The sequence below is a fragment of the Accipiter gentilis genome, chromosome 10 (assembly GCF_929443795.1).
Source record: "Accipiter gentilis chromosome 10, bAccGen1.1, whole genome shotgun sequence".
Classification (NCBI taxonomy): domain Eukaryota; kingdom Metazoa; phylum Chordata; class Aves; order Accipitriformes; family Accipitridae; genus Astur; species Astur gentilis.
In genome coordinates, this window is record NC_064889.1 from 21,600,826 (window position 1) to 21,625,655 (window position 24,830).

General features: G+C 40.2%; 1 protein-coding gene across 4 annotated transcripts in view; it reads right to left on the reverse strand.

Moving 5' to 3' along the window:
- Window positions 1-24,830, reverse strand: part of IGF1R (insulin like growth factor 1 receptor) — a 195,383-nt gene that overhangs the window by 8,306 nt on the left and 162,247 nt on the right. For 3 of the 4 annotated variants that reach the window (XR_007507444.1, XM_049811822.1, XM_049811825.1), the window contains 10 exons: window positions 22,606-22,892; window positions 20,938-21,074; window positions 20,443-20,602; window positions 19,271-19,376; window positions 17,857-17,927; window positions 15,401-15,630; window positions 14,995-15,105; window positions 12,756-12,915; window positions 10,340-10,469; window positions 5,698-5,832 (listed from right to left, as the gene is read on the reverse strand). Coding sequence is in view for 3 of the 4 variants with exons in the window: in XM_049811822.1 (XP_049667779.1) it covers window positions 5,698-5,832; window positions 10,340-10,469; window positions 12,756-12,915; window positions 14,995-15,105; window positions 15,401-15,630; window positions 17,857-17,927; window positions 19,271-19,376; window positions 20,443-20,602; window positions 20,938-21,074; window positions 22,606-22,892 (1,527 nt within the window). In the remaining variant the exon portion in view is untranslated. The remainder of the gene's footprint in view (window positions 1-5,697; window positions 5,833-10,339; window positions 10,470-12,755; window positions 12,916-14,994; window positions 15,106-15,400; window positions 15,631-17,856; window positions 17,928-19,270; window positions 19,377-20,442; window positions 20,603-20,937; window positions 21,075-22,605; window positions 22,893-24,830) is intronic. The other variant, XM_049811824.1, reaches the window with a different exon arrangement.

A 24,830-nucleotide genomic window follows, 5' to 3' on the forward strand; every position in this document is an offset into this window, starting at 1 on the left:
AATGTCCCATGCTGGCACAACAAAACCACAAAATGAAACAGTAATACATGCATAATGAAAACAGTATTTTCATGACACAGCAAAATTGGATATTCCTGAGAGACTGCCCTGAGCTTTAAACACAACATAAGAAAGGATTTCTCTGTCTGTGAAGGTGGAAGAGGGATGTCTTCTGCTAATACAGCACAATAGGACAAATTTAAATAAGAAAAGGAAGATTCACATTAATTCTTCGAGCCAATCCTCTGTGTACACAATAACACAATCATCAGAGAAACATGCTGTGCATAGGAAGTCAACACTGGCCAAAATGACTTTCTGTGCTAGAATCAGAATGGATCTTAAAAAAAAAAACAACCAACAACAAAAAAACCCAAACCAAACATCTTTCAGTTAATGTAACGTGCTAGAGAATCCTTCACACCTCTGACTTACCTGCCAGCACTGTGACCTGCAGTTCCATTAAGACACCCTTTTTCTGCCAGACCCCCTTTCCTTGCTTGCCCAGCATCCTGGTCCAGTGGCCAGTCTGGGTTCGTTTCCCCACCTTTGCCAGCCTTCCCATGTAAGTTTAGCCAGGTCACCTAAAATTTTAGTTTTGATTCTATAAAGCAACACCACCATTTTCCTAACTTCCACAGATTTTCAGAAAGTAAGCAAGCAATGCTATTTTATGCTTTAATTAGGTCTCACTGCCTTATCCCCCCAGCAGCAGTTTACTAGATCTCTGCATCAGTGTGTGGAGTGGTTTTATATTATTTTTTAATTTAAAAAAAGACAAAACCAAATGAACAAAAATTCACTCCTTTTTTGAATAGCACCTAAGTCCATCACAGAGTAATGTCTTAATGTCTCCAGAGGCCCTGCTCTAGAACAAACCTTTCAACAGGACTGTCACCGAGCTGGAAAACCCTGGACTCTGAAGCCTGTTGCTGTGCATTGCTGCGCACAGCGGGGGCTGGAGAGTCTGGGAACACTGACCTGAAACAAAACCAAAGCAAAGAAATCCCCTCCCCCAGCAACTCGCTCCTTGGGAAATACTGTTGCATTTCCTCATAGGGTGCACTATGTTCTCAGCTGACGTGAAACAGCAAAGAGACAGAAAAAGCTGCTGTGTTTGGGATGCAAACACTGCTGAGAGCGCTTCAACCAAAGCAAAAGCAATCTTAACTGAAGTGCCTTTGAAGTCACAAATATTCCTGTTAGAACTCAGCTGGCAAAACTGCATGAACAAAAGTCAGCCACCTGAGCATGGCCTTCTGACACCCAGAAAAGAAGCTGGCAAAACTGGTCTGTGCTGGGAGAACTCCCCAAGTACTCAATACTGTATTGTAACAGGCAAGTAGACATATAAACACTGTTAAACTATTGCTTGTTTTTGAGTATTGAAAAAGTCTTTGATAGTGAAAGTGAACCTAAACTATAAAACTGCACTATACCCTCACCCACAAACAAGGAGGAAAGCTTGAGACATAAATATATAAAATCCACTTCTGTTACTTCATTGCTGTTTCCTTTCCAGCTGACTGCTGCGTCCCTGAATAGAAGCGTTCGCTGGAGCCAAGAACACTGGATATTCGCTGGCGCTTTGCCCTGAGGCCTAAGGGCAATACTAAGGAGATACCACAAGCAGTGGAGTAATGCATGTGACATCAGCACAAACAAGGACATGTGATGTTTCTTTTAAGCCATTCCAGATTTAAAAACCCTACACAGTTCCCATAAAAGTATTTCTTTTTTTCTTTTTAACTTTGTGGGTTCAAAGACCTTGTTTACATTATCTTAAACAACAACAACAAAAACCTTTCCAGTAGACAATGGAAGAATTTACAGCCTGTTAATACAACCTGAGCAGTTTTATAAAGTATGTTGCTGACTGGTGGCAAGTAAGCTGAAGGAAGTCGGAGGCATTGTCATGAGATAGAGGAATAGCCAGTCTCTCTCATGCATCTCTTGCTGAATGAACTGAGCAGAAACAGAGTTACTTTTTGCACTGAGACAGTAAAAAACAAAAAATGGAAAGTTACTATAGAAGCTGCATTCCATTTGAGTGTGCATTTGTGCTTTGCATCAGACTTGATTTGGTGGGGAAAAGTGAAAGGACCTCTCCCATTCTGCTGTTGCTACATGCTGACATTACCTCTACACAGCAGACCCTGGTTTCTAACCCAGGCCTCGCCAGGAACAAAGGGAAAATCAGCAATGCATAAATAGCCTAGTCATAGACAATACATATGTGGGAAGCAATTCTGCTTCAAAACCAGAATGGAATTCCAGCCTCCACAACTTTTAAAAGCCCCATGTGAACACATTATCTGAGAGCTTCAGCTGTAACAAGCCTTCTTGCCACGCAGCCACCACCTGATGAACACTGCCATAACCATGATAGTACATAAAAACATAACTTATTACACAGGAAGAGAAGAAAAGCAGCAAAGCTTCTCCTGGCACCATCTTATTGAACCATCTGTCTTATTGCATAGTTCTGTCTGTAAAACCATGCAAACTATGCCAAGAGGGTGTAGCATAAACAGAACTGAGTCTTGTTTCACCCTGTGTTAAGACTAAAAAGCCTCAAGAAATACCGTCCCCTTTGTGCTTAGTCCTTTCACAGGGATTTACCACCTCTCTGAGCCACAAGACAATTGTGCCGTAAAATCCCCCTTTGTGCAGGCAGCCAATACAACCAAGTTGCAGAACAGAACCTCTCCAGTTCTTCAAGTGTCGTTGGGTCTCTGATCCATCTAAAAGCTACAGACTTGCTGCTACCAGGGGTTAGCAAAGCACAGCCACTAACAAGCGTTATTAGCACTGCAGTCTTAGGAGAGATGGAATGTCCAAGACTGTTTGCACCATGTAGCATTCATGTCGGGGCCTGCAATAAAAGGCCTTTACGAAAACTACTGTACTGTGGCTGGAACGTGCATGGCTGTGTCAACACTCACATAATCTGCAAGGTTAAAAATAGTAGATTTGGTGACAGTTGCAGCAAGATTCTTCGCTTCCCCACAGCAGTCTACCTCTTCCACTTGTTCTGGAGGTTTTTGTATTTCAGCATACTCACCTCTGTCTACAGAAAGGTAAATTTGTGTTCTGCCCATAATTTTAGTTGTTTCCAATTCAAATTAATGAAAAGAAGAAGAAAAAAGTATCTCTGCATTTGTAGCCTACCACATGAGATACACAGAAGTGCAGTTCTTGGCTCCCCTTCTCACTTGGTTTCCCACAATACCAAGCACAAGAAGTATACTGACTTCCCTGCAGCAGGTGGACTTTGCTTTCTGGACATCTTGAGTTAATATTGTGAGTTAATACTGAAGTATCACAGATGAGTCAGTCTCCACCAGTAAGAATTTGTGCTGTCTAAAAAATACCTTCCACTGGCAGACATGCCAAGAAACCTGTCTTTAAACAGAACCTTTTAGCAACCTCCACAAAAAAGAGGACCCCCTATTTTACAAAGGATTTCATAAAGTGCTTGCCAAAGCAGTTGCTTGAAACATGCTGGAGATGCATGGCAAGATCCCTGCAATGTCAGGGCTCTTTGCAACTCTGTTACAAGCACCTTTCTGCCCATTCAGTAATTTTCTTGTTACATCCCATGCTGAGAAGGAGGTTATCAGACAGCTGGAAAGGGGAGAGGAACCCTGCCTGCAGACCAGGTTTCTGTGCCTGCCAGCAGCAACACATGCGAGGTTCAAGACTGGCAGTAGTTGTAAGGTTACCGAGTGTTGCACAGCCTCTTTACAGCATCTTGGGCAAATGGGATGAAAGACAGGGAAAGAAGCAAAAACATGCAAAGAAAAAAGCACTATAGTAACGCAAAATAGGTTCTTTGAATGCCAAATGTATGTGCATAGAAAAAAGGTGAAGGTTATTCCTGGAGCTCCCTACTGTTATTCCTACAACAGCGTACTTGAATTTCAGCAGACTTGGGTGTCTGTCTTAATACAAAGACAAAACAAGCTGAAAGGGAGCGAAAGCAAGTCACAATAAGCTTCTAAGGTCAATGCTTTCAATTTACTTTTTTTTTTTTTTTATTTTGGACAGAGTCAAGATGTTTTATACACACTGTATCACCAAAAAAATGAAGACACCACTAAACTGGATGTGCCTTAGTTCCGAGTTCAGCGCTGTTCCTTGTTCTAATGGAGAGAAGGGGCTAAATTAAAAAGATTTTTTTACTCTGCACCTCTGCAATGTTGGACTACAGTCTTGGTTGTCATAACTAATGTGTGAACAGCTTCTTCATTAAAATCAGCACAAAAAAGGCCTTTGCTGTTATACACCGGTGCAAAGATTTGCTCTGCCAGACATTAACCAAATTCCTCCAGCTCACAAGCCAGTTACCCTAAAGTGGATTCACCCAGTAGCAACACCCAGCAAGCAGAGAAGTATCTCTGAGGAGGAGGAGGAAGGAGAAAGGGCCAGGTGGGCAGCAGCAAAGAGCTTCTTGCTGTCACTCCCCTCCCGCCCCCCTGTTCATACCACACATGCCCTAGGCTAATGAGGAATATCTAATGCTACATCTCTTGCTGAGTTTGCTCTCTCTTTAGAGGTATTTTTTCCTCCTATGAACTCGGGGAGCTGACCCCTTCACACAGCCTGTTTTTCCCCCATTTCTGCCTACTCCCCACCTCCATTATACAGCTCTGACCATGTTAAACAATCTCCAGTCAATCTGACTGCCAGAAATTCTCCACAGCATCGTGGAAGGGAAAGAATGCGAAACTGAGGAGTCACATGGCAGCTACACCTCCCCCTGCATATACCACCCACCCCCCTCAAACAACAAAACAACAGTGCCTGTCATCTGAAACCAAAGACAGTGCTCCAGCCAAAAAAGCTCTTTTCCTAAGAATCCCAAGCAGCTGAGGCCCTTAAGTGATTGTATCCCTTCTGTGGGCCTCCAAAAAATTTCAATAACTGCAAGACACAGTATTTCCTTCCCAAAAGCCAGTTTGGGAAGTATATCAAAGTAATAAAGTCTGAACAACTGAAACTGCTGTACACAAAAGCCAGCAGAAGTATTTCAACAATGTAAAGCTAAAAACTGAAGCCTGCTGCATTCCACGCCCTCCTCGGCTGCAAGGCTTTGTATTGATTCTAGGGGTAAGCAAAGGTTTTTCTGTGTACTACTTTCTGTGCTTACAGGAAAGGAAACTTAGCAGGGAAGATTTGTTTATCTCTACGTGATGAGCACTGTGACCGAAATAGCAGATCCAACACTGCTTCAGATAAAGGACCAATACCTCCGTTTATCTGTATGCTGAACTAAAAAGTTGAATTCCACGGAGTTTACACACAATACATTTAATCTCATCCTATGTTCTTTTTATGCTCAACAGAATTACCTTAAGCAGAAGAGACAAGATTTAGGCACAAAGTCTTCTGCTGTAGCAAATGTCACTTAGGAGCTTTTATTAAGTCTAATTTTATTCAGGAACACAAAGATTGGGGTTTGTTTCTTTATTAGAGGAGATAGCCCAAAGTGAGATTCTGGCCACAAGCAAAGTTGTTTTCTGCTATGTCTAACTACTATAAAATACTAGATTGACAGAGACTGTTCAAGAAGCACCTCACATTACTACCACTCTTTAGTAACCCCTCCTTTGGTAGATAGGACAGAAGCAGACCTTGAAGGGATCAGGAAGAATTAACTGTGCACAGAGAACAGTGGTAACTGCTGACACTTACAGCATATCAGGACAATTGTCTGGTTTTTCCAGCAGACCTCCTTCCATCACAAAGCGGAGCACTTGTTCATTGGTCATGCCTTGGTATGGCTGCTCCGCTAATGTTGCAATCTCCCAAAGTACAACACCAAAAGACCTGGAAAACAAATCAGAACTTTAGAAAGCTGAGCAATCTTTACAAAGATATTTTTCTTAGATGATGGTGACCACTAGGTGTCCACGGGTATTTTCTTTTACCAAAAAATTCCTATTGCTCAAAAATATGCAGCTATGGTGGTAGCCACATCACCTAGCATAAGAGACTCTTGATTTCAAACACCTCTAGTCAATGGTGAGAAACAGGCTCCCACTTCTGAATGACTCTCAGAATGCCCTCTGTAAGAAAAGACTGGTAATATTGCATCTCCATTTCTCACACCATAATCTACAGCTCAGAGCTGGTCATGATTATAATCATTCAGCTGTCCAACATTATTTGGTTACATTGGATCTGTACAGGTCAATCAGTAAAAAAGCCACCGCAAGCTCACTGCATTGACCAGAAGCCTCCAACTCAGAGGAGATTTAAGTGGTGAGCTTGCCTGGAGAATCAGCTCGCAGCTCATCTCCCTTTCCCATGGCTTTGAGTTCAGACTTCAAGTGCACTGTGAGGTGGAAAGAACAGTGGAGAGGGAAAAAGGAAAGATGCAGGTAAGGAAGAAAAAAGAAATTTTAAAATTCTGTTCCTATCTATGTACTTTCTGTACAGAGGACCTCAGGCTGGATAGACAACTGATCGTTAAAGTCTGCAAAAAGATCCATGTGTGGCTGGGTGCAAGGAATCAAACCTTCTAAGCAGGTGAAGAAGTTGCAGAGACTGGTTAAAGTGAGCTCGACAAGCTCCCCTCCCCAAGCCACAGATATAACAAGAAAAAAATTCTGTACATTTAAAAAACTAAACTCAAAATCTTCATGTAACATCTCTCAGGCACTCCTGATAGCAGTTGAGAAGGCAGTAATGCAGAACTGTAAGCTCTCATTCCAGTGCAAGCTGCTTTTCATCAGAAATACTCGAGTCGCACAAATCCAATTTAAAAGCTGCATTTTCCTCTTACTGCTCCAGCAAGCCGAGAGCTAGAGAGCAAATGCACACCACCACACCTGTGCATCTCATCTGCCTTACCACTAAAGCAAACAAACAAACCAACCTCTATTCCCCAGGCACAAAAACATTTCTTGGGCAATACTTTCCATTTATCCCTCTGCTTTGGTTTCTTCCACATTCTAAGTCAAAGGTGCAAAGGAAGGATCATCAACATACAGCAGCAAGCAACAAAACCAATTTTTGAAAAAGACATGGAAGAAATGTGAATGTTCTCCCACTTCTTGTACCAAGACCCTAATTAGCCACTTCAGCAGCAAAACATTTAAGCCCCCAGGAGAAACTTAGTTACCCCTTCTTGAAACAGAGGTTCTAGCTCCTTCCAATTTACTACAAAGGACAGTAAAAGTGAAAAAGTATGTCTGTCTAATAATAGGAATTGATTACTGGTGAAGAAAGATAAGTATAGTTATGTAATTGGGTAGTCTGGACCTAACTATTGACACTTCCTAAAAATAACTCTATTTAAAAGTAGTTTATTGAGCAGACATGGCTCAAATTGTCTGCCCTGCACCAAAGAGTCATCCACTTTCAGAGCTGCTGTGCAAAGAAAGGAAACTAGATGCTGTCTTGTCTTCTGTGGCTAAAATGCTGAGTCAAGCTTAAGAGAAAAAAGCATAGTTTCAATAGGGTATTGTTGTGAAAACAGGAGTCCAGTATTATTAGCTGGTTATGGTAGAGTGGTTTTATCTTTCAGTTATCTACTTGATCTAAAATGGTTTGCATCTGGAGCCAGAAGCCACAAACAGACTTGCAATTGTTTGCCTTTCAGGGGAGGCAGGGACAGAGGGTCAACTCAACATTTTGGTGCCTTTGAAGCTACTTTGATCACTGCAGGAATAATAATAATAAGTGTTGCGCACCTACTAGTCATATTATCATAACAAATAAACTTAGGTTGCTCCTTCAAGGCAACTACCAGCTCTGAAAGAATGCAAGATGCCGAAGACTCATTTATAGAAATACACCCTCACCCTGAACAGTATTATATTAATTTTAAAATGTTCTCTTTCCCTAACTACAACAAAAACAGTCTTGTCTAATTACCTCATTCTTCACTCTGAAAAGCAATAAAAGAATGAATTGCTAAAATAAAGCTCCACCCTTCAAAACCTCCAGACACTCTTTTTGCAGTTTGCCATTTCACCTTACAGCTTATAAATCTTGGACTCTGACCACTCACACAGTTTTGTCTTTTTGACATTTTGGCTTCTAAAACTGATCTCGAAGAACATGGAACCAGATGTCACAATATCTTACCAAAAAGGCAGGAAAAACAAATCTCAATATTTTTTTACTGTTTGATGAAAATAAATGGCCCCCAAAACAGCCAAGCTACATGGTTTACATAAAGCAACTTCAAAAACTGAATCAATTCAAGGAATCAGGTAGTTTTTCCTGGTGTGCATAGTGTTTGGTCTAAAAGTTATTGAGAAGTAAACCAGAATAATCCTTTTAGCCATAAGCAGATCAAGTAAACATTATTTCATGACAGTGAAAAGTCGAGCTCCACTTCATTTGGAATTCTGATTGAAATTTCTGAATCTATAGCTGTGGATACATGGCAAATGCAAATGTATACATGTTCTAAACAACTGGCTATTTCTCATGTTAAACCAGTTTTTTTTTTAATACCTCAACTATGTGAACCAAATTTCAGAATAAGTCACTTCTAACAATTAAGATGACAAACCATCCCATGGAGGAACTGTCTGAAATACTGAAGAGAGCTGTGGACCTCCTTTCCATAAAAAAACCTTTTTCCTCTCTATGCTTTCAAGTAAAAATCTGTCAGATGTTAATCCTCCTCCTCTTAAGTTTTCCAACCTTATAATCAGTAAGCTACTTTTTTTGATGTGAGTTCTGGCTAGGGTATTTCATCACTCAGACTGGCCCATTGATAAACTGCAATATTGTTTGCTCAACTCTGCTCTGGACTGAATGATGATGAATGCCAAATCTTGTTAACGTTGAAGAGAGAATTCACGTCCTTCCTGCAACAACTAAAGTACCAATTTACTTCTGATGACTGATTTGGCGTCAGATCTGTGGGGTTTTTTTGTTTGGAAGTTGAGTTATGTTTAAACAATACTGTCACTTAACAGTTATAGGTTAAAAGGAAAGCATGCATGGAATAAGTGCAGTACGTCACCAAAGCTGAACACCTGATCTGCTGTAGTCCGCTTTTGATACAATGGCTGGAGATGACAGCTGGACTTTAAAGTTACTGTTGTGTGGTAAGAAGAGGCAGGTCTGCCAGCCCTTCACCCCAGGCTCATTCAGTTCTACATCTGGGGATTTTCTAGTGATACATTCCAAATTTCTGTCTGCTTTGTGAAGACATTACAAGTCCCAAATTCTTTTACTGCAGGAGGACTGACAAAAGCATGTCTGTGCTGTTCCGTTAGATAAATGGCTGATACAGGGCTTCCATTTCAACTCAAAGTGGTTACTTTCATCTGTTTCCAAGTTTGAGGGGTACTGGATTCATAAACAAGTTACTAACCATAGGCAAAAAATTTTAAGCAGCATTCTGGTGCTTTGCTTTTCCACTTGCTACATAATTACTCTTATGAACCTTTCACTCAAAGCTGGTGCTGTGGACCACAGTCCACTGACTCCAAAATCCTCAAGCTGTTTAAAGAAAATGCAGTTTACTACTAAAATATCATTCCTACCGACTTCTAGACATTTGGAGGCAATCAGCTGCCAATTCTGTAACAGATCAGCAGTAAAAACATCTTGTTAGGAAGGCAGAGGAACCATAAAAGACAGAGTAGAGGTTTTGCCAGTACATGTTAATGTTCTGCCAAGTCCTCCCCACCTATCTGCAAAAGTTTGGGGGGTGGGGGGAGAATTGTTCCAGAGTATTATTTCTTCTAAGAAGTGTATTTTGAAATTTCCTGAAGGCCTCTATTAATAACTTCACAGATACAGCAGCTAGGCAATGTGCTTTAAAGAAAAACCTATTTCTGCATCTTGCACTATATAAAACAAGCAAACAAAGTTCCAAATGGAGAAGGATATACACAAGGGAGAACTCCAAAGAAAAAACCTGCTAGTGTACACAAACCATCTGCGTGAAAGTAGAATTATTTACACAGAAGGTTTTGATAGAAAAGCAGGTCAGCACTGTGAACTTTTCTCTATTCTTGGCAACTTTTAATGCTTTTCTTAAAGGAGGGCAATTTGAAAAATGACAACTTGCTCTTCCAGGTGAAGGTAATGTTTTTCACTGCACAACTGATTTTACAACCCACACCAGGAAACACGCCGCCACCTCCCGTTTTGGAAATCCATTTAATTCTGCTCTCTCTGAGAGCAGAATTTAACCTCAAGAGTTTTTGTTTTTGCAATGGAAATATGAAATACAAAGCAGAATGCTTCACAGTGGAAAAAGAGACAGGAAAAGCAGTATACTTAGTTAAGTCTACTACAACAAGGAAAAGAGGCTAGAAAGAAGAGGGGCTAAACCAGTTTTTCAGAGTCCCTTTTTTGTTACCAGACATCGGAGTGTGTTGTGAAGACTCCATCTTTCAGTGATTCTGGAGACATCCAGCGGACAGGCAGCAAACCTTTCCCTCCTTTACGATAATAATCTGTCTCGTAGATATCTCTTGTCATGCCAAAATCTAGAAGGTATAAATGTTTTCAGTTTGCATGATAAAATGATGAGCATTTCCCCTTACAACAAGCTATTGTAGCTAGCAGAGAATCACAGTTTGGTGCAAAGAATCTGCTATCTGTTACCACGACACCTTACTCTGCAGGCACTTTACCTGCTGCCTTAGGATTGGTTAGCTTCCCTCCCAACAACACAACAGACCATTTTACCATTTACTTCAGTGGGTGAGAAGTCTGACTGATTTAAATATATTAATATGAAAAGTTCCAGGATTTATGCTCAAGCTTTGCAGTAAGCTAAGAATTCTGATGGTCATATAATTTACAGATCTGTTCTCTGAATTCAATGCTTTTCTTTTCTTTTTAAAGAGTGTAAAGAGCTCCTTTAGTACTTAATACTATTGTCTTTAATTGAAGAACTTCATATGTTGAGAGGAATGCTCCTCTCGTATTTTATCCTCTCTCCAAAGGTAATATCCAGTTCCTGTATAATATTCCATTTCAAATGCTAGAGGATTAGGCTATTCATTTATGACTAACACAGACCAATATTAAAGACATACTTCAGGTTATACGCATGTCCTTAGCTGTAAATACGTAAGCATTTGCAAGACTTGCATCTAACAATACTCATAAGTCTGAGTTACAGTCAGGAGATTCCAGCATTTTTTTTCTGTACAATCAGCTTGGTGCACACAAAACTGCTGGGTCTTCGACTAGCCTATTTAAACCAGTTAGTATGTTTTCATACACTAACCAAAAAGTTAATTAATCAGGTGGCATCAAATCTCTTACTAATATTAAATGCTGTCTGCTAACACAGCAGACCTAGGGCAAAATCCATTTTATCGATACAGACCTGTAGCTGCCTCTTTTGTTCTGGGAAAAGCAGAGTGAAAAAAGGACAGAATTCCTCCAGTTCTCACAGTCATTATTACCAGTCTACAGATGTCATTATTACCATTATTACCACTTGGATGAGTGACGGACCACTGCTCCTTCTCATTCCTGGTCTGCTAGAGACACTAGTACCCTCAGTGATTTATGACTAAAAAACCCATCTGTACAGCTATTCCATCACTCCCACACACCAGGGTGACTTTATCCTGGCTGAATGGAAAATTCTTTAAAAATGTAATGCAAATAAGAAACAGATATTCAAAGAGCACAGGACAGTGTAGCATAAAGCTCCTCCTCTGAGATCTAAACAGTCTGAGTTGGTGTGTTCCAGTCAAGATGCTCCTAAACTGTTTCTGCATGAAGAGATTTTCAATACTGGTACCTAAATGACAGCAATGCAGCATATTTAACAAAATGCTTTCAGGGTAACCATGTACCATGTTAAAGGGAAGAAATGCACCATCTTCATTTCAAAGAGTTGTAAAACATGCTGGTGGGGGGAGGAGGAGTGAGAAAACCAGCATGGGAAGGATTCAGGCTGACTTCCCCCAAACCTGCAGAAAATGCATAAAATCCCCCAAAGATCTTATTTCCTAATTAACTGACTCAAAATGAAATCATTTTTTCTTTCTCCCAAATGACAGGATTACTTACACAAATTATCAAAATAGCTGAGTTAAGCTCAGAGAAAAAGAATTAGTTTCCTACAGCAGAAGGCTGCTGCTATACATGTTATTTTAATATGCACAACTCAAAAACAGCCAAAAGCTTAAAATCACTCTCTCTGGAGAGAAGTCTGAAAAAACTCATCTGACACTATTTTAGAGGGATGGTGAAGGGAAGATAAAGTGGTGTTCTAACAGCAGAGCAGAAGAAAAGCCATTCTGCTGTCTGGAAAGCAGAACTCCAGTTCAGACTGGAAAGCACCCAGCTGAAGTCAAGCCTTACATTCCACTTCCAAATCAGATATGCATTAAAATAATCCTAAAATTCTTAATTCTTGAATCAATAAACAGGAGGTGGAATTATTTTTGCGCATTAACAGAAAAGCAAGTGACACACTACTGGTAACTATGCCATCCACCCAGATGTCTGCAGCATCTGCACCTCAAATCACTGCTTCACTCGCTCTTTTTAAACCCACACGCTATACTATTTCCTCACTGGAACAGCAGCAAGTAGAGGTATTCCAAGAGTTTCAAATCAGTGTTGACTGCTCACAGGTCTTAAATCACAGCAAGCCTTCATAAGGAACATATTTAATTCTGCAGAAATTTAAACTAGAGCTAAGTTTTAAAAGGTCTTTCAAGCATCTTTCAGAAAATTAAAATGCCTTCTAAGACTGATTTTTCAGGATGATTTTTTTTGTTTGTGTGAAAGTCAAGAAAGCACACCTCCAATTTTCACTGTGAAGTCTTCTGCCACCATGCAGTTTCTCGCAGCAAGGTCTCTGTGAACAAATTTGTTGGCGTTGAGGTATGCCATCCCATCAGCAATCTCTCCTGCCATCTGAATCATCTTCTTTAGAGTTGGAGGTGCCTGGCCAGGATTATTCTGAGCAAGATTAAGAAGACAAAACAGGTAAGGGGGAAACAAATAAGTAACTATTTCTACATCAAACTGTAACACACTTTAAAAAATTTTTTAAAAAATCTCTTCATCACAATTCAGCCTGACGTGATCCAGGCTAAACAGAATCTCATTATTATATACACCATAGCATCTGCTTAGTGGGAAAACTGGCCATATCAAGCTGGGTTACAAACAGAACTCCCAAATATCTTTTATAACAGGCCATTCTATTATGGCCTTCTGGAATACAAGCCAGAAAGACTTTTTGGTATAAGGATATTATCTTACACCTATGGAGTTGAAATGTCCATTCCTGTGCCACACAAGTGCTGAGATACAAAGCAGAGGGCTTATTTTAAGAGATTCCTACTGTTTTACCATCTTTGCAAACAAACAGAAGGTATTAAATGATTTCATTTCCTGTTGCCCAGTTCTCCATAACCAGATGTCTCTGGAATTACTTCTGTTTGCAAGTAGGAGAAAAGCTTATCGGACAATTTCTTCAGAAGCAAATTCACTCCTTAGCATCCATCGATATATGGCTTCTGCCACTCTCAATCTCATGGATGATGGAGTTCAGGTATTTATACACAATCAGTTAAGTCCCACCATCCCTTACCAGTATGAATTTGCATAAACTTTACACCCCTTGGATAATCATCAGTGACAGAGTAACCAAAACCACAGCCTCCTACACTGAATTCTACTAATGACAAAAATCCTAAAGCACATAGACCAAGTCACTGAACTTGATCAAATCCCCATCCAGAGATTCAATGGTCCCTTACCCACCTTCCATGGAAAGTGTTCATGTCCAGTCCCATCATCACTTTCAAACTGTACTACTTTGTGTTGAGATAATGAGCCATACCCACTGCTTCCAGGCTCTCAAGTGCTGAATGCAACATACCCTACGGGAGCCAAGATGATACAACCAAGAAAGCCCAGAAGGACCAATGAGAACTGAATCCCCAGGAACAAGAGAGAGGTATGGGAGCTGCATGGTTAAAGTACGGGTAAAGCCAGTTTATCAGGCAAACCCTCCATCCAGACCTTACTGAAGTATCCTGCCTTCCCCCTCATACAGGTCCTCAGAAGACTTTGCTCAACTCTTTACATTGCCCATCAAGGAAGACAGGAAATTCAGGCACAGGCCTACCACAGACTGCTTTAAAGAGCACCAGCATACAAGACAGAAAAGCCACGTACAGAGCTCATCATTTTGTGAAGTTCTATATAAAGTCACTGTCCCTTTTTATGAAGTTTGTTGAATTCAACCAAAACTATTTAATATAACCTGAAACATTATTAATCATAAATGCTAGTCAAGCCCTCAGTCCATAGTCATACTGGTATTTTCTGAATGTTGTATTCAGTATGATTGTTTTCTGTATCCAATCACTTAAGCATTATCCTCATGCTACATGCAATGCCCTCCATTTATACCATATTCATTCTCCTTTGCACATACTGTGCTCCTGTTCTGTTCCTTTCAGTTATTCACATCAGAATTTCTAGATCAAGGGCAAAAACTGCTGAGCTCATTTTCTACATAGTCTACTATGATTTCAGTGGCAAGTGACCTATGTGTCAACTTTATCCTTCAGACCCTGTATCATATGTGGCAATTTTAGCTGTTAAGACTGATGGACTACATATTAGAGTCTGCCTATTAGCTATTAGATTTGTACTTGCCAACAGAGGCAACAGGCAGGGTATACAACATGAAACAATTATCCTAACATGCATGCTTCAACTAGCCAATTTTTTTTTTAACATCTTGATGAGAAATTAGATTAGACAAGAGATTTAATTCAAATCTGGAAAACAGGACTCAATAACACAAGAAGGGACCTATTCCATGCAGTACACTGGGCTATTTGCAATAGCTGCCTCATGAAAAAAGGCGTTGCAGATCACAGAGCAGCTCATGTTTTGTTCTTACGGCTTAAGGAGAAGGGCAAGAAAGGCTGATTGCCTGCTGCTTCCAACGTGACACTGTTTCATTCAAGATGATTCTAACTGAAGAAAGAAATAAACATCCAGCAATTCATGACTCACCTCTGTGTCTGGCCTCAATGATCTCAGGTAACTTTTGAGGTCCCCACGTGTCATCAGCTCCATGATAACCAGCGTAGGTTGGCCCTGAGAAACAACACCAAGCAGCCGAACCTGGAAGAGGCAAAACAAACATTCAATTACAAATACAGCTAACTGAACTGTAGTATCATTTATTCATGTCCATTATGTAGCCCCAAACACCCGTGAACCTGTGGGAAATGTCTGAAAGTAGATGTGGTTCCACTCTCTGACCCTTGTTGCGCAGTAAGATTATAAAGCTGCACAGAGTTGAAGCTAAAACTCCCAAGTTCCTGCTTCAGTCAGTGAAGACATGCCCTGAACACCCTCATGCCAATAAGCAACACAGCTGTGTGAATCACAGCCTTGTTACATTTTCATGACTTACCACATGGTGACAATTGAACTCCTTCATCACTGAGGCCTCATTTAAGAACTCTATCCTCTCACGCATGCTTGCAGACTCATTGACAGTCTTTATGGCCACCCTGGTCTCTGGCTCATCCTTCACCACTCCCTTGGCTATTCCCTCATACACCATTCCAAAGGAGCCTTGCCCAAGCTCCCGACACATGGTGATCTTCTCACGGGGCACCTCCCATTCATCTGGAACATACACTAAGGAGAGAGAGAGAACAGGCCATGATGTTCCACTTCTGCAAGTAGTGCGATCACTCACTGCTTTACAACACCAACTACCCAAACGGTTTTACTGTAAAAAACACTATACACAATGCCGAGACCTTACATGATGTGCGCATATAGTCCACCGTCTTTTCCATACAGAGATAGATAGATGCTTGGCATACAAATAAATCTTAAAGAAATGTGTAGATGGACCTGAAGTGGCCTCACTATGGTACTGACATAATGGGATAGAAATAAACCTCAAAGCACAAAACCAAGGCTGGAAGAGGCCTGAATCAATACTTTAGCTTGAACTTTTCTTGGGACCCTTGCTTTTCTAATTCTTCCAGACAGCATCAAACATACTTGATCATCTGTATCAGCTTAGTGTCTGCTATATTCTCTATTAATAGATTGATTTTATGACTAGAGGAAAGCAGACTCTCTGATCTAGTAGGCTCTTTGCATGAAACTATTCTGATCACTTGCACACATACTGTTGCATCAGTAAAGGCAGAGCTTGCTGCTGCAAGTCTTTGATCTGAGGCAGAAGAGAGATCTCAGAAGGTGACTGCCCGGAGGGAGTACTGCCTCAGGCAAGAAGACATCTGAGTAGTCACTGATGCTGCCGCCTATCAGTCACCAAAGGAGGGGACAGTTGTGTCACATGCTCTGGATGGGTGATATGACAGGATGCAAAAATAGAGGATTATAGCATGAACATTGACAAACCTTTATCCCTAATGGTGCCACTAGAAAAAAATAACAGTAAAATAGTCCGCTGCCACTCTGGCTAAACCCATGAGCCTCCTGGAGGCTTTTGGAAAGACTATTCCAGCAAGAAGTCTACAGCAATAGCACCAAATTAAACCATAAATAGAAGAACTGATACCTCAAGGAAATTCAGCTGACATTCTAATTTTCTCCTGCACTTGAAGAGCTCCACATGTACATAATCTGTACAGTATGGGCACATGCTCATTACAGACAACCACACCTCAGGGCGGGGGTGGGGGGCAGCGATTAATTATCTAGCAAGTAGGGTTCCAGTAGGAACATCGTGGCTTTTTGTATTGTATTATTTTTTTTAAAGCAATTCATTTAGCCAGAAAGCTGAATTTCCAGGGTTCTCTATTCCACAGCAATCACAGCCCACAGGCTTTCTGGAGATGCAGAGCTGAGGATCCCTGGACTGCCATGCTCACTCGGCTCCTGCTGCTGCTCAGGGACAGCCAACACAAGAACTGGCAAGAAGTTCATCTACACCATCAGCAGGCACAACCTGCTGTGATAGTGAAGTACAGCAATTTTGTTTTAAAGAATTTTTATTTTCTGGATGGTTTTAAACACTTGAGCACTATCCATATTGTGTCTCCCACAGAAAATTGTAAGAAATTAAAGATGTCCCCCCAAAACCCCATACCTGACTTCAGAACTACAATTATTTCATTGTTAGCAAAGCACTCAACACAAATATACCAGCTGGGATCTGAACACTGTCATAGTCTAAAACCTCTAAATATTGTCATTGCCAAGTATATACATCAGTCACAAATATATTAGACCAGTTTGAAACCAGCTTTAAAAAAATGTTTTGCCAGCTAGAGAAAGATGGGCTTATCTACACTCCAGATATTAAGAAAACCAAATATGGATTACATTAAACATCCCTGCTCATTTTAACACAAAATTTCTGCATATGACTAACTGTGAAAAGTTGTTGGAGTTTTATTGGGATACGAAGTAGGAGATACTGAGGAGACAGTACTGCTTTTTGTAAGTGTTAACTATTTTCCACATGAGAAGTACACAGAAACAAGCAGTGGGTTTGATCCAATAGGTCATAATAGGGCTTAAAAGGGCAAACATGAAAGACCATAAATTCATTAATTCTTCCTTCATTCCAGTGAAAACATCACTGGATGAGCAGATGATAATCTGAAAGTGAAACTAATGTCCCCACATTTGCCTCAGCTGAATAAACTACAGGAAAAATTCTAAGAACTCCCCAGATTCAATAGACAGGTGACATTTACTTATTATCAATGATGGATTCCATGGCTGTCCTAATAAAAAAAAGAGGGAAAGTGGTTTTACAACACCCCTTTTAGAGTTTCACACCTTTCAAAGTCAGACACAAATATATATACTTTCATATATATATATATATATATATATATGAAAGTAAAAGCATCAGAAGTGTAAGGCCACACTTACCATCTGAAGCACTGAAGTACTCGGGGTTCACAGATGCATAAAGTACTCCATTGCCCAGTCTGTCACTGTTCCTGTTGAAATATTTTTTCTTTTTTTTTAATCTTTAAACTTAAGTAAATTTCAGACCACTTCTTCTACAGCTTTTCCACCATTTGCTCAAACACAGAATATTATTTACTGTATGTGGAAAGCTTTTCAAAGGGCACATACCAAGTTCTCATTCTACCTCACATAATCAATGGGAAAACAGCCCAGAATACTTTCCCAGGAAACCTGCAGTCTTCTCTATACCAAATCAGCACCAGAAAAGTGTAAACACAAGGTACTTTTAGCTGCTGGGTAAACTTCCTTTAAGAAAGGCAGCTGTATGGTGGTACACCCAGGCGACATGTGGCTGAGAACATACTTTATAACATCATCTACTCTACTGTGGGAGAGAAGTGATCTAGCAAAGGGCAAGATTGTTTTTAATGGGGAATTCCATTCAACTATTTTATAAGTGCTTCTATTATTTTATTTTAAAAACACACACACATCCCGCCCCCCTCAATTTTACTGGGGTGATTTTCAGAATTAGACATATTTATTCGGCACTGTGAGAGCTCTTGCAGGAGGCAGGCTGTGAAAATAAAATTATTCACCAGACCTCAGAAAATCAAAGACAAAACATTCTTGTGGGCTAGAACAACAGTTTAAAGAAGGATGAGTAATCAGGCATTTCACCTACAAAAGCCCAAGGGAAGGCCAAGCAGGTATGGTACTTCACTAGATAGAAAGTCCTTTCTGGAGTGCCTGAGGAGAACTGTTACTACTGTAAGTGTAATAAAAAAACTCCATACCTAGAAAGTTGTAAGGCTGAACATTTGCACTGACTTCTATTAAGTTCTCATTATGTATTTCAATTAAATAAAAAAAATAAATTACTAGTTACAAAAAACCCAAAACTGAGGAAAACAAATCAATAGAACAGTCCCCTAGACTGTTCTGTCCAGAACGTAATTTTTTAAGTGGAAGACTTCAAAAAACCTCTAGAATTTGCAAGAAATCAAATTAATCTAAATAGAACTAAGTTTTCATGATTTATGTTGACCCATATTTCAGTCAAATCTTCTGATTATATAGGTCCAGTGTCTGCCATCGTTGTCCCAGTGGATATATTCCTGACAAGCCTTCCTCTTCCCTCTCAAACATGATACTGTAATGAAAAGCCTCTTCATATCTCAAGCAGCAGCCAGATGCTTGCTGGTAACTCTAAACTGCCTCCTTTTACACACCAACAAGACAGAAGCTACTTTAGCTTCTCGAGTCCTTTGAATGCCATTTCCCTTTTCAATTTCTAACTTGCTCCATGGGCACAGGTTTGAAAATAAACATTTCTCTTCTGCAGTTTTAACCACAAGCATATACAACTCACCTTTTTTTGTTAAAGACATACAGCATTATTAGTAATCCCCCAATGATGAGCAGGAAAGCAATAGGGAGCACAATTATCAAGTGCAGGAAGTTTCCATAGTTTGCTGCTGCAACCAACAAGAAAACAATTGTATCAGGGTTTCTATAAAATCTCCATTAACAAAGAAACATTCAAAACACACTCGGTGTATTTCCATACAGGGAAGAAATCAAAGTACTCATTTTCATGTCTGATGTGGAAAAATGTACTCAGAAACACTCCCTGACTCCTGAGTGGAACAAGAAAACAAACAGTGAAAAGCATTAATTTTGTACAGAACAGTGTCTGCCTGGAGTTTGTTTTCACAAGTTATGCTTAAGGACTTGCACTCCTCAGTGAACAATATGTAATTGTTCACTTGTATATTCATCTTTTTTCTACCTTTTGTTCACCTTGCAATTGCTTATACTTATATTCAGAATACACACACACGGCTCTTTACTTCAAGTTCTTCAAAGTCCAGCAATTAGAAAACCAAAAAGGAATAACAGATGGAGTTCCAGTCTTCTGTGTATACATCTGCTCTACAACTAAATGCAGAAGTTCTTGGGAGGGTCTCTGTGGACACTATGGTGGTGTTCTTCCAAAATATAAATTACTCCCATTGTCAGGACCAGCATCACCCTTTTGTCAGGATGTTATCTTTATCAAATATCACTCAGAACAGCTCATATGAAAAAGCACCTTGGTATTTAAAAAAACCTGCCAGCCAAAACCCTAAGCAAATTATTTGTTTCTTGAATTGTTTTGCAATTTAAAGCAGGTTTGCCTTATTACCACAGATTCTGTACAATCCAACTCCATGTTGTTATGGCTAACATTACATCCCCTACATAGCTGTACATCACAGAAAGCCACAGTAGTGTGTTCTACACACCCACCACCTGGTTGTACCTCTCATATCTATATACAATGCATGCAAGAAAAGGACCACACCTCAGATACACCTCCTGGTAGTCAACACTTGCCAAGAAAATGGAAGAGAGGAGTTCCCAAAGAAGCATCAGCAAGTAAGAGAAGTATTCAGAGAATAGGCAAGAGGCTCATACGCCCAGTTACATATGTAAATATCAAGAATTATTAAAAAGGCAATAGTCCCCCAGTTTGACACAGCCAACAAACATTCATCTTACATTTGGGTTGCACATAGAAAGAGACTGGCTCAGTCCATGACCCGTTCCCAGCTAACGAAGTGGCCTGAACTCTAGCAGAATAGTTTCCAGGGTTCAGATGAGTTAGTTTAGCTCCTCCAAGCTTCTTGTATTCCTGTCTGGAAACACATTCACGCTTCTCCTAAAAGAAAAAAAGCAATTCACTGTTCATGTTAATATCTTCACATTCCTTCATTCTTGAGAAAACAATATAGTTGCAGGATAAGCTAATTTTTCTAACTAAAAGCCCCATCTGATCAGTTTTTCTTCAAACATCTTAAGGAGATATGTGGAATTCAAAAACTGTCGAAATAAACAAAACAAAGGAATGGCATGCTGGTTGGTGCTGGGTGTTTGAAATCACAATTTGTATCTTGGGTCTGCAGCACTGCACAGAAGCATGTTAAGAAAGATCCCATTTTGTGTATAAATTAGTTACAAGCAGTAACTCTTAACAGAGAAATGTCAAATCCTCACCTCTCCATGCTGCCCGTATTTGATTTCATACATTAGTATCAGCCCATTTGGATTTGCAGGCTCTAACCACTTCAGGTAGACAGTATTTTCTTCTTTTGCTTCCCATGCTACTGTTCCTGGAATGTTATCTGCTCCCTCTGTAAAATATTTACATGTGATGTGAGAACACCACTTATTAGTGAAACAGGAACTTACGCAACAATTGAAGAAAATAAATGGTTCGTGCTATTCTTTAGGTATCAAAGCATTGCAGTAAGTGCTATTCAGAGATCCAGAGAACAAAATGCATTGGCCAGAGGCTTGCTGGAGAGACTAGTGGAGTCTGAACTGCTGGTTGCCTGAACAACAGTGCAGTGTATACAGCTTCACCAGGTACGGGCTCCGTGTTAGTCACTGTGCTCTGTGTGCCAAAAAACCTGATTATCAGCATCTGGTTCTTCCTTCCAAACTTTCCACTACACCAAAACAGTGCAGACAGCTATTCCCACCAAACGGCTGTGAACAGCAACCTGTCTGCAAATGGCTGTAAACACACAAAATCCACCCCAGTGACATCCCTTTCCTAAAACAGCCAGTCTTAGGAAATCTGTCACAGTTTAAAACCAAGTCTCATCAGCAATTCAGGAACTGCTTTATCCCTATTTCATTCCTGATAATTTTATGTCTTATTCAAAACTTAACAGGAATACAAAGACTGTTTCAGTCAAAGAAAAAAGACCACTTTCTCAAAAATACAGTTGTTAGGTTTAGAAGAAAACAGAATTCTTTAGCCGAAAACAGAATTCTTTAGCCTGTAATTTTCAAAGCCATGTGCTAAAAATCTGGGAACACTTATTTCCTTTTCCCTGATCTCACAGATTTCCTTATTTCCTTGAAATAAGCAATACTTTTTGCTTTTTTACTGACACAGCTGGATCTGGATTATGATAGTCTCTCCTTCCAGAAACAAAACAAAATTGCTACCATTCTGCATCAAATATTCCCACACATCTGCTGGAGTCAGAAGCTCTTTGCTGGATGCATATGAGCTTGCACTAAAATCATCTCTATTCTTCTCAGAAGTAGTACAATCTGTAAAAGTCCCAAACATGAGTACAGTATTCAACGCTTCCTATTTGAAGTACGCTAGATGCTGGCGATTGGGCACAAAGCAACACAGTACTCCTCCTGTTTCCAGGCTGGACAAATGCATGGCCATTCTGTGACAGAAGAAACATTTGGCAAACATTCCCACCAGCAAAACTAACATCTGCAAACAGTTCAGAGTGAACACAGCAAAACTATAAGCATTAGCAGAGAAATGTTCCCCCCTCTCCATTCAGCATACAGGGAACTGAAGAATAAAACCTTTCAACCCACCATGTCTGTGGGTCTCACCTATATCACTGGGAAATGGATTCTCTCATAATTACCTTGGTAGTTAATGCACACACCTCTACCTTTCTCCAGGTCACAGGACAGACTTGATATGTATCATGCAGTACACACAAGAGACCAAGCAAGGACATTCAACTACTGTAACAGATCTTTATACGCTTCCAATTTGTTTTCTTGCATATAATTTATTATATCTTAATGTTTTTCTAACTGTTTTTGGAGAGTTTGTCCTCCCTGAGACTGATCTCTCCCCATAAAACAAAACAAAGCTTTATACTTGTGAGGGCATACCTGAAGGCATGGTTCTTGCAAAGACAAAGTTGGAAGCACTGCAACCAAGTGTGTCAGCTTCATGGTTGCAGCTGTGAATATCAATGCGGTAAAGAGTAAAAGGCTGGAGATGGGAGATCACAGTTCTCTCCTTGCCATCCACTTTGGTCTCAAAGAACGGGTATTCCACCTCACTCTCCTCTGCATCAGAAACATTGGTGAAGTGATCTGTCCCAGTCGCATTCCTGTTTCGAGTAGCCAAAGTGGCATTTGCGATTCGGAACACATCCCTCCGCTTCCGATCGGGTCTGTGGAGCAAACAGGTATAGAAAAGGTCTCTTTCGAGAAAATCCACATTTCTCCAGCTCCAGGAAAACTGTGAAAAAAACCCCGGTAAAATAGGTAACTCTGCTATTAAAAAAGCTGAATAAAGGAAACTGCAAAACAAGATGAAAGCTTTCTCTTAATCTGAACCTGCAGCATGTCAGCACATCCTATTAATCTCTCTTGTGGTCAGAAACCAATCAAAACTCTGAAGCTCACACTGCGCCCCAAGATAAACATGCAAACTTCTGACCTCACACAATAAACCAAATAACAAAAATGGCTTCATTGTTATTCAATAAGCATCCTAGATTTGTATTTAATGACAGTAATGTTGATGCTTAAAATAAAAATCAGATGTTAAAGGTTGAAAAGGTTAGGGGAAAAAAATGTTTTGAAGTTTGCTGGATTAGCAAAGCTAACTCTCAGTAGGCTTAACCTTCTTTTCAGTTGCAATGAAATTACAGAACTTTGAATGTGTGGCACTGAATAAAGAAACCTTGGAAGGCAGCTGAAGACCATGAATGTTAATCAACACTAATGTGTGGTAATATCTCCAGTTCTCTCACCCAAACAAAAGCTCTGCAAAGAAACAATCTTCCTACATCAGAAAACACAGTACTAATACTGTGTATAGCAAAGAGTTCACCAAGCAACTTAGCTCTGCCTTACAGGCATCTATATGAAATTTAAGCAGAGTTAAAAAACTGAGGGTTTACAGCAACCCTACTGCTTTCTCAAGTCTAAGAAACTGTTGTAGTGGACAGGCCTGAATATCAGTATAAGCATCAATATGAAAAAACTCTTATAAACATTTGGATGGTATTAGCTAACCAACACAACTGCTACATGTTAGACTTGTCACTTGGTCTTGTGTCAGATCCAGGGCTGTTTTGCAGAGGACCACTAACTACATAGGGCAAGCTGGCTTTTCCAGCTCCTGCTCTCCTAGTCTCCAAAATTTGCAGGACTGCTCACACCTGGAAAGCAATGCACCAGGGGATTTAAAGAAGAATGTAAGAAGAGTCACACTGCACAGTTTTGGCTTGAAACCTACCCCACCTGAAATCACTTAGCCAGGGCCCATTTAGCACCTGGTCAGTGCAATAGTTATCAAGGGCAAAGGTGAAGTCTAACACATTTCAATCCGTCTAACACATTTTGATCAGACAGAGAGTTACAAACCAGGCAAATAAGGCCTCCCTCAAACACGCAACAGGAAGGAAGATGACTCAACAGGAGAAGTTAATTCACTGTCAAATATACCATCTTAGTACAGTCAGCCACAAAACAGCATGCTGCAGAGAGCGCCAAAACCAGACTGACTCGGTTTTGAAATCTTCTGGCAGAGATTGGATGTTTTTTTTTTTTTTTTTTTTTAGGAGTTCACTACAAAATTTTCCAAAATCCTTTTACTATGTCTTGAGTAGTCATTTTGACACTTTCAGATGTCGTGTAAACCACAGCACAGAAATATACAAAGACAAGGAAAAAAACTTCCTAAGTTACCAAGAAATTGTTTTAAGCAACATACAAGTGAGTATCTTAACCTGTCAGTGGAGCACGGGGGAATTTCATAGATGTAAGCACTTGTGCCTCCTCTACACTGGTATTTACGGAAGTTACTAAAGCTATTCACCTTGCTTAGGATGAGTATTCACATACTGCTTTAACTCAGTGGAAGGAAGAAACTTTCCAATCACTAAAAGCACGCAGGATGCCTAGCACTGAACTGGTGAACATTTGCACAGATTTTGTGATAAAAGCAGTGAAAACAAAAAGTTCATTTTCAATCAACCACAAAAGCATGTGCCAATGCAAGAATCCAAAAGGCATGACTTAATCACTACTTTTATGGGATGCATGAAGTTTCAACTCTTGGCGGGGGGGGGGGGGGGGGGGGGGGGGGGAGGGGGCGCCAG